At 39.8% G+C, this 14,948-nt stretch overlaps 3 protein-coding genes across 4 annotated transcripts in view; 1 reads left to right on the plus strand and 2 right to left on the minus strand.

Annotated features, from left to right (window-relative positions):
* Positions 1-14,948, plus strand: part of LOC140948809 (synapsin-2-like) — a 59,858-nt gene that overhangs the window by 5,812 nt on the left and 39,098 nt on the right. The window lies entirely within an intron of this gene.
* Positions 233-3,864, minus strand: LOC140948810 (metalloproteinase inhibitor 3-like). The gene is made up of 2 exons (XM_073398085.1): positions 3,694-3,864; positions 233-1,062 (listed from the first exon to the last, which is right to left on the minus strand). Exons 1-2 carry the CDS (start codon positions 3,803-3,805, stop codon positions 521-523), a joined length of 654 nt encoding a protein of 217 aa, XP_073254186.1. The 5' UTR covers positions 3,806-3,864; the 3' UTR covers positions 233-520.
* On the minus strand, positions 6,449-14,279 carry LOC140948064 (metalloproteinase inhibitor 2-like). Its single transcript, XM_073397284.1, has 4 exons — positions 14,195-14,279; positions 10,960-11,458; positions 10,258-10,270; positions 6,449-6,939 (listed from the first exon to the last, which is right to left on the minus strand). Exons 1-4 carry the CDS (start codon positions 14,277-14,279, stop codon positions 6,655-6,657), a joined length of 882 nt encoding a protein of 293 aa, XP_073253385.1. The 3' UTR covers positions 6,449-6,654.

Here is a 14,948-nt window from a genome sequence, read left to right on the forward strand (position 1 = left end):
ATAAAGAGAATCAGACGTACAAGAGACCGATCTAATCCTCGTTTGTTCCCAGGACATCTCTTCTTTAAGGGACGGAAGGAATAGAGGCCCTGGGAACAAGAGTTACCTGAACTGTGCTATCTCAGTACCTGAAAGCTTTACCCTTAAGACCGCTGACTCGCTTTAGGTATCTCGTCAATCACCTTCTTCAACGAAACAGCTACGTTAATAAGAATTGTAATATACAAACACCAAAAGTAATACTGTTTATTTTCACACGCTGATTGAGCGCGAAAGTTATGAAAGAAGTCTATAACACACAACGTAAAAGCAAAAAAAAATGCTTTTCACAGTGAACTTAAAAAAAACTTGAAATAATAAAAAAAGCTTAAATATAACGTACACATAAATTTTTTTTTTTTTTAAGAAAATGCTATTTTGTTTTTGTTTCTTTGTGGTTGAAAAGCGAGAGCTTATCAACATTTTCGCTTAAAGTCACTCCTAAGTTCGTAAGATAATGAAAGTCGCATTTATGAAATGCCTAGTTTTTGGACAAGCATTTTTTGAAAGTAGGCGATTTCTTCACCCAGCGGCAAGAATTGCCGCTCTTATTTTTCACACAAAAGGAGTATTTTTTCTTGCAAATGGTCACCTTCCAATCAGAATCCGGCACATTGCACCCGTCAATCATATCATCACATGTCTCGGGTTCCGGTTTCAAGCAGAATTTTTCAATTCGACAGTCGCAGTTTCGCCCGTACAGCCTCTTGAGCCCTCGGCGCTGTTGACGAGTGATCTGTTCCCACAGCTGGTACCACTGGCAGCGCCTTAAGCTTAACTTGTTTTCCCGGAGGTAACCAAGCAAAAGATAGGTTTTTGAGCGTTCGAGTTGTATACCACAAGCCGGGCCCTCCAGAGGAGTGTAGGCACGAACCATCCGTTTCCTAGACGCCCTTCGAGTTCCTTTAGTGCGGCTTATTTCAGAAGCTCCCTTGAAAAATTTTAGGATTTTCAATTTGTAAACTCTGCTGCCAAATCGAGTGCTGTTATCCACGGTCTCTTTCAAAACCTCTGCTTTGATGGCTGTTCAGGGAAAACAGAAAATAGATTACGTCACAAAAATTCTACTAATATTTTGAGCGGGAAGCTCGCGATCAGTGTCCCACTCGTTTAGCCAATCAGAACGCAGGATTCGCTTGCTGGCTCCCTTTGCTGAGCCAGCCATGTTGTAAGTCTTGCCAAGTCACTTTGGCTGGCGAGAATGTTTGCTTGTGGTTTTTACCGATTCAGTGTAACATAGCAACAAGAGATAAACTTCCTCTTTCCGCGCTGTAAAAGTAGAGCGCAAGACTTCTTGGAAAGGATGCACAATACAGCCATCCTAATTCACTCCGCGCACCTTGTAAAAGGGCGGAAGCTGAACGTCTGGGAACCATGCAAACACCAGAATTTAACATTCCCAGCTGTCAGCACGCACGCTTGAGAGCTTTTTCACGCCGTTGTAGAATTATACTAAAAACTGTGACATTTTCCCTTATGTTTACCTTCGCTGCCCATAAGAAATTAAAGGCGTCTGTTATTGCTGGCACCTATCATCGACAACACGCAGCAAGTAATACTTTTGTCATCACGAGACAGTGCATAGCACCAGCAAAAATGGCGACATTGTGTGTTTGCGACCATTTCTTTGCAACAAAGTCTCTTAGTAACTGAAAAAAAACTTATAATAAAATAAATCTGATATGCGGAATCAATATTTGATAATCTCCGTTCTGATTACCTCTTTCCTGCCTTTTGTGGCTCTTGTTTCACCCACTGGTCACTGATCAGTGTAATTTTTACCTAATTATCCAGTAGTTACGTAGTTTTCTCTTGATTTTTGCGCATATTTCCGCTACAGCTCATAAAGCTTTCCTACAATGATGATGGTATTTGAAAGCGACTCCTGCATGCTGACTTGTATAAATCAAACTTAACCCGGTCATCTTTTGATCATTAGCCGGGTTTTTGCATACAGTCCACTTTTTCAGCAGGCAAACTGTTGATTTTTAAACTGTTTTTCGCTACATTAAACAATTTGAAACCATTTCGTGGATCCGCTAAAGAATGCACCCTAGCAGTATGATTGCTAGGGAAATGGAGAACACACTTTTTCTGCTGAATACTGTGTGGCTTTTAATCGCCTCTCTATTCGCATACAACTGTGCTCAAAAACGCATCAAAATAGGACAAATTCCACTTAACTTGAAGGTATTTCCTGTGGTGCTGTTTCTGGCTGTAAAAGGTTTTTCTTTCTCGCTCTTTTTTCCTGAATGAAAGCTGCTGAGCATTAATTTCCTAATGTGGCTTACTCTTTATTATGCTGTGAAAGGTGGTTCTAATTCAGAGTTTGAGAATAAAGGTCCCTAAAAAAACTGAGGATTCAAATTCAAGGTGATGTTAATTATCTGTTCTGCTCTACAAGGTAGTCATTTTGAAACATTTGGCGGTTGCCCAAATTAAGCAACTTATTATATTAAAGTAGTGCTCAGTTTCTCATCCCGGAAAGTAGAACTTTAGTATTCTGTTGCTTCCTTTCATTAGATAAGTACTCTTGGGTAAGCGACAAAGTAAATAAAACCGCGACGGAACTGATCAATCTGAGGACCGGAAAAATAATGTTTCCCTCTTGAAGACTGTTGACAGAGGAAATTTTAACCCTTTTAGAGCTAATTACGAAATTATAATTAAGAAAAATACTATGCCAATTCTGTAGGGTACAATGCAGGCACTCAACAGTTTTCTTTAACCTCATCATAAAGATTGTAATAGACAAGTGTAAAATACTGCACCGAGCATTCTGAAAAGGCTTGGAAAAGTTTTTACATCATAGAATATTTTTCCGTAGGCTCCAACGAGGCTGCCATACGTGTCTCCAAAGCTGACTCTGATCTTAAAGTGAAAGATATTAGGCTAGAATAAATGAAGTACATCCGTTCGGAAGAATTGTGCCAGTTTCCTCATTTATGCAGTGCATGATGTCACGCGCCTTGGGAAACGGTTAGCATCGCCCGAAATGTTAGAAGAGGACAGCTTGTTCATACAAATCGGCGAAGTTGTTATGGGTTTTTTTCGTAATTCGTCATTGAAGGAAACAAACCATTCGTGCCAAACAATGTACCGACAAGACAGGAGACAGATTTCCTTGTTTGATGCTCATACTAGCTGCGTCTTTTTTCATGCGCTTGAGTGTATAGTTCGCATTCCTACCTTGAAACATCTGGTGCCTCAATTGCACAATGCAGTCACAGTCAATTTCATACAACACAGTATTTCATTTACATTTCCAAACATGCTAAAAAGTTACTTTAAAATATACTTCGTTACAGAATTCAGTAATGTACTTATAGAGTTTCAGACAAAATCAGACTGCTTAGAAGGAATTAAGAAATGCCTAGTGTCTAAAATAACTACAGGGTTTTTGAGTTAAAGACCTTACACCCGCCCCTCGATATCAGTTCAATGCCGCCTTTTACAAATTATTCGACCTCATTGGTAAAGTTTTCTCGTTATTTTGTTCACGGAGTCTTTCTAAAGCGGATCTTTTAATCACAGATGATCATGATAGTAGCGAACTTTGGAATGTATCCATTCCAGGTTAACTCATGATGGAAAACTGACTGATACGATCGCGCGCTCTCGAGTCAGCATGATGAAACTGCAGATTATACTCACCAAAGTCTGCTATGCAGAAGCTCGTCTGTGGGTGGACCACGGCACATTTGCACGCCTCGCTTACGGTAATCACAAAAAACATGCCTGCGATATAGGACAGAACCCCAGCCATCTCGAACACTAGCTTTCCTCAGCTGCGGACAAAGACTGAGACAAGAGTTGTAAAGCGGAGCTTTTATTTGGTTCGAACCTACCGAACGAGTAAAACCGGAAAAACTGGTTTGTTAGCTTACGTATATGACCACGTTCGGTAACTTCAGTCTTTACTGACAAACAAATGTTGGAATTATCGATAGGTCATCAAAAATTGACCCAAGTATCATCAATTAGAATTGTTCGGTATGTTTTGACTTCAGTACCTGCTTGAACCAGTCACGTGACCGAACAACTGTTGTTGTATTTGGGAGAATACAGTCGAATCCGGCACTCTCGAGAAAGCTAGGGACAAGTGGCGGTGATGTTAAGTAAATAATAAAGGTTGGCCGTAAATAGAATTTCGACTGATATTTCAGCAATGAAGTTTTACTAGTCCTTCTTAGAGTGCGTCCGTGGAACATATAGAACAGATTAATCACATAAATCTCTTTTACTCACGCTGTTATCCAGAATGGTCACGTATTTTCATATTCTTTATGACCACCGATCGAAGAGGCGTCAATTAAACAGCGACAATTGCGAAATATGTAAAATACTGTATAGCAGAGATTTCGGTTTACACGTTACCCTTTATGGGATCACGTGTGAAGGGAACGAAGAGGAGGTGACCACGTGAATTGTGGAAAACAACAGCAAAAGACCTAAAGCTGAAAGAGGCGGTGACAAATGGGGGTTTTGAAACGAGTATTATTGAAAAACAGCGAGTTTGCAGCCCAGGTCTAGCTAATTTTCCACCGGGACAGATGGAAGATAAAATTAAAAATTTTACCGCAACCGCCTTTGGTTGTTTACGTTTTATTCTTTGTTCGTATCCACAATAAATAAGTAACGCATATGAAACTTAACTGATCTATGTTATACAATGCAGTTCGTGGGAGGGTGAACTGCTCATGAAACTACAGATCAAGTGGAAATTTCGCGAATTTTAGGTAACGAGTATTATATTTGGAAAATTTATTAAAAAACCTGAGCTTTCAAAAACGTTTTAATTCTATTACCGCTGATCATCTTGACGCTTCAGTGTAATCAGCGGATTCTGCTTCACCGGAAAGCAAGAATTGAATTCATATCTACAAGCTTACAGTCCAGTTAGAGAAGAAAGGAACAGTTCCTCTCGTTACTGGAACGTTTGACACTGCCTGAAACAAGCTGATACCAATGATCTGTCGAAAATTTTCGTGAGTTCTGGAAAACTGATTTCAAGATTTAGCCTTATACTAACTACGGTTTTGAAGGGTCCTTTTCTCGAACGTCCGGTGACTTGTCGGGTCCGAAGCCAAGTATTAAAATCAAAATCTAACGAAAAAAGGGCGAGTCCTCGCGCTAGTCTACAACTCAGTCCATTTTGTTTCACTGTTAACTGATGGGTTTATCATTAAAACCTCGATATTGTATGTGAACAAAACAGCTTTCAAGGTCCTGCAATTCCTGGAACTTTCGAGAAACAGGCCCCTGGTCACGCGCTTAGTCTACTTTCGACATATTAAGGGCCTATTTAAATGGAGGTGCGGGGAACCCAGCTAGCTGAGGTAACCCGCCTATTCGTATAATCTCTCTTATTGTCACCCCACCTATCATGTAAACGTGATCAAATTTAAATAAGAGACTATATGTATGGACAGGCGGGCTACCTCACCTCTTGGGGTCCCCCACCTGTCAACAGGCCCTAAGATTCAGCGCCATTGCCGAATCCCCAGAGTAGAACCTTGACCACGTGCTCGTATGGTGGATTCCTAGTTCCCCTGCATCACGCTGCGGGTGTCGTTAATTGGTCAGGGAAAGTTGTTATATTTAAAGCATTTTTCCGTCCAATTCTCCTGGCATTTGGGGAAAATCAGCTCGATCGCGTATTTCAGAGCTTTTCTACAGTTTGCAGACTGCACCTCTAAGTAACGCACTTGAAATAAAAGAAAGACGAGTCAGCAAGTCTTACAAAAAGGACAGCTTCAGATTTATTGAAAGATCTAAACAAAAAACACATTTTTACGTTAACTTTAACCTTTTTAGGACAGTTAACTAGTTATATTTCACCAAATCCACTTCGATTTTAAAATCATGCACAGGGTGTGTGGGTATTTTCCTATGAAACTAGCAGTCCTAACGACTGAATTTCATCTCGTCAAACTAGTTAAATTGAAAAACTATTACGTCGAGCAACCAAACAAAAGCAGCTAACATCATGTATAGCTAATATTACATGTACTGTCCTTAACTCTTTTTGCGTCGTCATGAACGTACGGTAAGTTTAAACTCTTGAAATATTGGAAGTAAAACCACTCATTGATGTAATATAGTACGACCATTCCTAAACTCAAAGACTTTCTAGATGTACTAAGAAAGTAATTTATGATTCTTTCCCAGCATGAAATCCAGCCCTGCTCCACATAGTGTTCCACTGTTAATACTCAGTTTAATAGAAATTACCTCCGCGGTGTCGTCTGTGTATGTAGAAGACTCTAATCCGTTTTGAAATTTTTTGTCCCTTGAAAAGTCATACTTTAGTAGCAAGTTCCTGGACATAGTTTTATAAATGCTTAAAACTACTTTTTTTCAAGTGTTTCGTCATATATAAACAAAAAACAAAAAAGCTCGTGCAAAGTAAAATCAGTGAAGATATATTTTTAGTCTCTGTGGGTCGCTATCTAATCTACACACTTTGTAAACAGAATAATTCAGTGCAATCTAATTTTTCTGTCAACAAAATATGTTTCGTTTCAAGGTAGAACATACTCGTTCTCATCTTTTGTCTAAAAGGTCAGATACGTATACTGGTTTCTTTTTGAAGGTTCGATCCATGTCTTATTCCTAAGGGATAACTAATTTATTCATGCATTTGTTGTACTCTTCTGTTTCATGCCATGCGCATGCGCTTTTGTCGGCGTTTACTAGACAATAGGAATGTCTCCATTCACAGTCACTGTCATAGAAATTGCCTGACTTGCGACATCCCTGTAGCTTCTTACAGCTTTCTGCGTAACACGGTGAGATCTGACAGTCGCAATTATCACCATAAAAGCGTCGTATTCCCATACACTGCCGAGGGGTGACATCAGCCCAGATCAAAAAGAGTATTGTAGTTCTCCAATTTAACTGTTATTGCGGGAAGCTATTACTTATTAAGTTGTGGTGCGAGCTATGACTTTGATAACGAAGAATAGTAATGCCATTGTAATTTCTAACTTTTAAAAATGATGGACCCGTTGAAGTTCCTGTTGTGACCCGGCCCGGCACACTCTATAGGGAAGGAGTCTGGGGATTAAAATTAGATGAGTCCGGAGAGAGCGAAGTTCCTGAGAAGACAATTCCCACTCCCCGTTTCTAAGAGAGTCAGAAGGCCTTGCTGTAGCGTGCTTTTCAAAGGTATTCTGGACATTATAACGGTACACAAGTAACGTAGTCACATTTCAGGGAGAAATCAGCACGGCTCAGGGACGTTTCTAAAAATAAGACTTTAATATTTCCGAGGCATGATATACCGACCGACACGTGCAAAAATGAACGATTTCCTTTCAGCTTTCATCCCGATTTCCCGGGCGTTTTTCCAATGACTTTTGCATGCTTAAAGACTTTCAAATTATGGAGATCAGAAGAAATATAGAGAGGTCACCAGCGGCAATATAAAACTGAACTTATATGGGGAGGAGCGTTGCGTGACGACACTAAAAACGGCTGTGTAGCAGACTAATAAACTGTATAAAGGTACATAAAAATGTTGAAGGTAGGCAGTGCACATTAAAAAGCTGGCTATTTTCTTCTTCCTAGTCCTCTTGCGACTCTGCTCGCTCATTTTTGTGGCTTCCCGCGCTCAAACGGAACTGCCATGTTCTTAAAAGGCATAGAGGACTTGCGGTTAGAAAACTCTTTGACTGGAAGGCAACAAGGCTCCGAAACGGACGAAGGAAATTAAAAACGGTAAATCAAAAACATGGCCCACATATTTGAGTCAAGCGGTAGATAAAGAAAACAAAACTATAACAGTTTCAAAACGTGTTTTAAACTGCCAAGCTGGATGAAAAAGGAAAAGCGTTTATAAGAGCTTGTTTCCGGGACGTAAATGCCGTTATTGCGACATCAAGATAACAGCTGTTTTTTCAATGAACGAGCTTCAACAGCGTTATTAAGCTTAAGTGGCCGACAAATTGTGTAAACAAACAAACGATATATCTGGAACATTTCCGTGGTTTTCCGTGACTGAAAAATGAGAAAATCTCACCTTTTGATAACATTTAAGATACAGGCTTCGATCAAAATCTAACCCCTAAGACTTGCTTGATAAAATAATGGACTCAGTATTGAAAAATATGTTGAACTGACACGTTTTGACCTGGAAACCAAGCAGAGGTGAAAATAAAGAATGTGTTTACGATGACAAATTGTTTGTTTTGTGTTATCTTTGGCTGGCAGCCCTTCCACACAGCACACTCACACACATGTGGTCTTGACATATCACGAAGGGCGCATAAAAACTAAGGAAGACCAATAAATTTTACTAACCGCAGTGAAAACCTTATAAGTAACGGCAAAACCTTATTAACTATTTGCCTACAATAGGATAAGTTTAAATTTTTCTTCAGTTGTAAACATCCTCAATTCTGGGTACCCCTAAGACCCTGTCTTAGATGATCGGAGATACCTGTACTACTACAGAATCATTATAAACTTTTAAATTAAAGTGGCCCGGAGGTTAAAAAAAAAAGATTTTTTGGCAAGAATTTTTCATTTTAACTTATCACTTGTTCTGGGTTTGTGAGGTAATCTCTTGCCTTGTCTTCTTCTAATCCTGCTATTAAAAGCTGCTGCGGTTCATTTCCAGCTTATATATTAGCTCCCTACTGTGTCGCAATAAATAATAGAAATCCTCAGTGAATCCTGTCGATTTGCAGGGAATATAATGCAATAGGTCTATCTAAATCTGGAGAAAACTGCATGGGAAATTATCATCTATGACACCATTTGGTTTTCCTGGCAGTGATTTAAATCATCGGCACTGAGTCATACACTACCGTAAATCCTCTATTAAGCCCCCCGGGGGGCTTATTTTTTTCAAGCACTTTTGAGGGGGGGCTTATTTAATTTAGCGAAACGCATCACCTGTAGCAAAAATACCGTGGTATGAGACAGAGTAGACTTATAACACATTGTACAATTAAAGTCACTGTCAAAAGTATTTAATTCACTTGTGGGAGCCTAAAAGCAACAAAAAAAATTCTTATTCTTCAAAAATGTGCTTCCGACCTCATGTTCTTCGGTAACTTTTATGAATAAACCATAACTGATCAGTCCACGTTTGGAAGAGGGGGAGGGGGGGGCTTAATAGAGAGGGGGTGCTTATTAACTTTCCTTCTCTGAAAAGGGGGGGCTTAATAGAGGATTTATGAATATATAGCTATCACGTGAGTTTGTTGAGAAGACGCAAGCTGATATCTTCGCTGTAATGCTTTCTTCATTTCTTTTTTCTTGACAGCGGATAAATTCTCCTAAATACACGGCATAACCTATTTGCTATTCATGGCCACTTTCATCGGTCATCCTCACGCACTTTGATTTCACGATAATCTTAAATAGTTTCCTATATATTTAAACTGCAATTGGTGATGTTATGTTCAACTGAATTTTAAACATATCAATGTTTTAAAACAGGAGATGAGAGGTTAATATTGACAATGTGATATCCTAATACTACAAGGCACTGTTAAAAGTCTGGATAGTTTTCACGTAAAATTTCCAATAACCGTTGCTTCATACCCTTTTTCGATTAACCTAAATTAAAATTTTGCAGCTGAAAGTGAACGATAGGAATGATGCCTCAGCTAAATTTCACAAAAGCTCCGCTCTGCACTGTACTGCAATGGGTAAAACTTGGGTGTTCTAGGTCTTCCAGAGGTCTTTCGCGTTTCTTTCTACAAAGGGCGTCTTTTAAGTACGTGCACTTGCCAATCGGTGAGAATACTTATAATAGCACTTCAATTTTGGTAGCTTGTTTTAAAGATGACCATTTGCTGAAACGTGATAAGTATCAGAATATAACTTAATAGTGAATGAACTTACCAAAATGTAGTCTGCTAGACAGCCGTTTTTAGTGTCGTCACGAGCAGACTAACCAAAATGCGCGTCACAAAAATTTTCTTGGGGATGACCTGGCTAGCATGAACACGCGTTGCAAGAAGCCAAAGTACTCAGGATCAGCGTGGCGTACATTAGTAGCGGCATCTTGGTTTGCTGACTGTGTACGGAAGAATAAACTGAAAACTACTGAGCTAAGAGAGTTCGATTCTTCCTTTTGTAGGAACTGATGAAACGTGATATCAGAATTTTTTAAAGGCGTCATGATATTCTTTACGTAATATTTCCATTAGTTGAATAGGCGTACCATCCGAATTATAAGGAAATGGTGAGTGTTTATAATACTCTTAATATACATCTAAAGAAAAAATACACGTTTTGAGAATAAAGGCGATCTTCTATTTTATCATTATTATTATTTGGTCTACAATTGTAAAAGTATAGAAAGATTAGATGGTTGAGATGTACAGTTTAAAAAAGGATGACGTTGATGATAAAGAGACTCAGACGTACAAGAGACCGATCTAATCCTCGTTTGGTCCCAGGACATCTCTTCTTTAAGGGACGGAAGGAATAGAGGCCCTGGGAACAAGAGTTACCTGAACTGTGCTATCTTAGCACCTGAAAGCTTTACCCTTAAGACCACTGGCTCGCTTTAGGTATCTCGTCAGTCACTTTCTTCAACCAAACAGCTACGTTAATAAGAACTGTAATATACAAACACCAAAAGTTACTCTTTATTTTCACACGCTGATTGAGCGCGCAGGTTATGAAAGAAGTCTATAACACACAACGTAAAAGCGAAAAAGATGCTTTTCACAGTGAACTAAAAAATCTTGAAAGAATAAAAAAGATTAAATATAAGAAAACGTACACAAAAATGTTTTTTTTTTGTTTTTTTTTCTTAAGAAAATGCTGTTTTGTTTTTGTTTCTTTGTGGTCGAAAGCGAGAGCTTATCAACATTTTCGCTTAAAATCACTCCTAAGTTGGTAAGATTAACTCAGCGACAATGAAAGTCACATTTATAAAATGCTTAGTTTTGGGACAAGCATTTTTTGAAAGCAGGCGATTTCTTCACCCAGCGGCAAGAATTGCCGCTCTTATTTTTCTCACAAAAGGAGTGTTTTTTCTTGCAAAAGGTCATATTCCAATCAGAATCCGGCACATTGCACCCGTCAATAATCATATCATCACATGTCTCGGGTCCCAAGCATTTGTCGACTCGACAGTCGCAGTTTCGCCCGTACAGCCTCTTGAGCCCGCGGCGCTGTTGACGAGTGATATCTTCCCACAGCTGGTGCCAATGGCAGAGACCAAATCTTAACTTGTTTTCCCTGTCCAGGTAACCAAGCAGAAGATAGGTTTTTGAGCGTCGGAGATATGTACCACAAAACACCGGGCTGTTCAGACCAGTGTAGGCAAGAACCATTCGAGTTCCATTAGAGCGGCTTATTTCAGAAGCTCCCTTGAAAAATTTTAGTATTTTCAGTTTGTAAATTCTGCTGTTGTCATCCACGGTCTCATTCAAAACCTTGGCTTTGATGGCTGTTCAGGGAAAACAGAGAATATATTAAGTCACAAAATTTGATCTGATATTTTGAGCGGGAAATCGGGATCAGTGTCCCACTCGTTAAGCCAATCAGAACGCAGGATTCGCTTGCTGGCTTCCTTTGCGGAGTCAGCCATGTTGTAAGTCTTGCCAAGTTACTTTGGCTGGCGAGAATGTTTGCTTGTGGTTTTTGCCGATTCACTGTAACATCCCTAACATAGCAAAAAGAGATAAGCTTCCTTTTTCCTCGCCGTAAAAGTAGAGCGCAAGACGTCTTGGAAAGGACGCGTAACATCCTAATTCACTCCGCGCACCTCGTAAAAGGGAGAAAGCTAAAAGTCTGGGAAACATGCAAACACCAGAATATAAAATTCCCAGCTGTCAGCACGCACGCTTGAGAGCTTTTTCACGCCATTATAGAATTATACTAATAACCGTGACATTTTCCCTTATGTTCGTGACCTTGGCTGCCTATAAGAAATTAAAGGCCTCTGTTATTGCTGGCAACTATCATCGATAACACGCAGCAAGTAATACTTTTGTCAACAAAAGACAGTGCATAGTAGCAGCAAAAGTGGCGACAGTGCCTGTTTGAGACTATTTCTTTGGAACAAAATCTCTGAGCAACTGAAAAAACCCGGGGGGGGGGGTACTCCCTTATATAAGCTATATAGGCATGTCCCGCCCCACCGGGTAGTGTTTTTGCGCCGTTTTGGTCTGAAAACGGGTATACACTTTGCCCATTTTGGTTTGGAAGCGGGTGATAGTGTTCGGGGGAACTATGGGAGTGCATGAAGGTGTTTATCGTTTCAATTCCAAATGAGTAAGAAAGAAAGAAAAATATGCGAATTCGAAGTGGATCTGATGAATTTGTTTGTTTGCGCTCTAATCTAAGTAATGAGAACATAATTTCTGCCTAAAGGCCAGGTCTGAAAAACGGGTACGGATTTCAGAGGACTGGTCTGAAAACGGGTACGGAAGATTACATTTTTTTGGAGGACCCGGCGGCACACCCCCACCAAGAAATCCCAGGAGTTCCCCCCCGCCCCGGGAAAAAAAACTAATAATAATACAATCTATGTGCGGAAACAATATTTGATAATCTCGGTTCTGATTACCTCTTTCCTGCCTTTTGTGGCTCTTGTTTCACCCACTGGTCACTGATAAGAAGCGCATTTGTTAATGTAATTTTTACCCAATTTCTCTATCTCTCCGAATTTAAACCAGTAGTTGCGTAGTTTTCAGAGTTTTCTCTTGACTTTTGCGCATATTTCCGCTACAGCTCATAAAGCTTTCTTACAATGATGATGGTATTTGAAAGCGACTCCTGCATGCTGACTTGTATAAATCAAACTTAACCCGGTCATCTCTTGATTATTAGCCGGGTTTTTGCATACAGTCCACTTTTTCAGCAGGCAAACTGTTGATTTTTAAACTGTTTTTCGTTACATTAAAAAATTTGAAACCATGTCGCGGATCCGCTAAAGAATGCACCCTAGCTGTATGATTGCTAGGGAAATGGAGAACACACTTTTTCCTCTGAATCCTGTGTGGCTTTTAATCGCCTTCCTTTTCGCATACAACCTTGCTCAAAAAACGCATCAAAAATAGGACAAATTCCACGTAACCGAAGTTATTTCTTGTGGTGCTGTTTCTGGCTGTAAAAGGTGATTCTTTCTCGCTCTTTTTTTCCCCGAATGAAAGCTACTGAGCATTAATTTCCCCATCTGGCTTACTCTTTATTATCCTCTGAAAGGTGGTTCTAATTCAGAGTTTGATAATGAAGGTCTATAAAAACTGATCCGAAGATTCAAATTCAAGGTGATGTTGATTATCTGTTCTGCTCTACAAGGCCAGTCAATTGAAACATTTGGCGGTTGCCCAACTTAAGCAACTTCATCATATTAAAGTAGTGCTCAGTTTCTCATACCGGAAAGCAACAGTTTAGTATTTAGTTGCTTTCTTTCTTCGGATAAGTAACTTTTGGGTAAGCGACAAAGTAAATAAAACCGCGACGGAACTGATCAATCTGGGGACCGGAAAAAAATGTTTCCCTCGTGAAGACCGACTGTTGAAAGAGGAAATTTTAACCCTTTTGGAGCTAATTACGAAATTAAGAAAATACCATGCCAATTCTGTAGCGTACCTAGCCTGCGAGCAGCAGACGCATTTCCTGTCGTCGCTTCTCTCCCTCCGAAAAATAGGGTCTGCGAATCCCGAGCGGCAAAACGATTTCCGTGACGTAAAACCTTTTGTTTTGATGCTATTTTCGGCGGGAGAGAAGCGACGACCGGAAATGCGTCTGCTGTTCGCAGGCTGTAGGGTACCATGAGGGAACTCAACCGTTTTCTTTGACCTACGATTTCATCATAAAGATTGTAATTGTGTAAAATACTGTACAAGGAGCGAAAGGCAAAAATGTTTCTGAAAAGGCTTGCGGAAACGTTTTTACATCATAGAATATTTTCCGTAGGCTCGAACAAGGCTGTTACGTGTCTCCAAAGCCGACTCTGATCTTACAGTGAAAGACGAAATTTTAGAAGAAGACCGTTTGTTCATACAAATCGGCAAAGTTGTTATGGGATTTTTTCGGAATTCGTTGTTGAAGGAAACAAAACATTCGTGCCAAACAATGTACCGACAAGACAGGAGACAGATTTCCTCGTTTGATGCTCATACTACTGTAGCTGCGTCTTTTTCCATGCGCCTGAGTGTATAGTTGGCATTCCTACCTTGAAACATCTGGTGCCTCAATTGTACACTGCAGTCACAGTCCAATTTCATACAATACAGTATTTCATTCACATTTCCAAACATGCTAAAAAGTTACTTTAACATATACTTCGTTACAGAATTCAGAAAGTTGCAGACAAAATCATGTCAGACTGCTAGGAAGGAAATGCCTAGTGTCTAAAATACCCGCCCCTCGATATTAGTTCAATGACGCCTTTTACAAATTGTTCGACCTCATTACTAAAGTTGTTTCTCGTTATTTTGTTCACCGAATCTTTCTAAAGCGGACCATTTTACAGATGGTCATGATAGTAGCGAACGTTGGAATGTATCCATTCCAGATTAACTTGATGCCGGGAAACCTGACTGATACGATCGCGCGCTCTCTATTCAGCATGATGAAACTGAACCCCAGCCATCTCGAACACTAGCCTTCCTCAACTGCGGACAAAGACTGAGACAAGAAGGAGAACTTTTATCGGGTTCGAACCTACCGACCGAGTAAAACCGGAAAAACTGGTTTGTTAGCTTACGTATATGACTATGTTCGGTAACCTCAGTCTTAAATGACAAACAAATGTTGGAATTATCAATAGGTCATCAAAATTGACCCAAGTATTATCAATTAGAATTGTTCGGTATGTTTTGACTTCCCTAGCTGCTTGAACAAGTCACGTGACCGAACAACTGTTGTTGTATTTGGGACCATCTGAGATCCTTACTATCCTACATTCCCTGGGACTGCGTTTTCTT

Source organism: Porites lutea, chromosome 9 (assembly GCF_958299795.1).
Source record: "Porites lutea chromosome 9, jaPorLute2.1, whole genome shotgun sequence".
Taxonomy (NCBI): Eukaryota; Metazoa; Cnidaria; class Anthozoa; order Scleractinia; family Poritidae; genus Porites; species Porites lutea.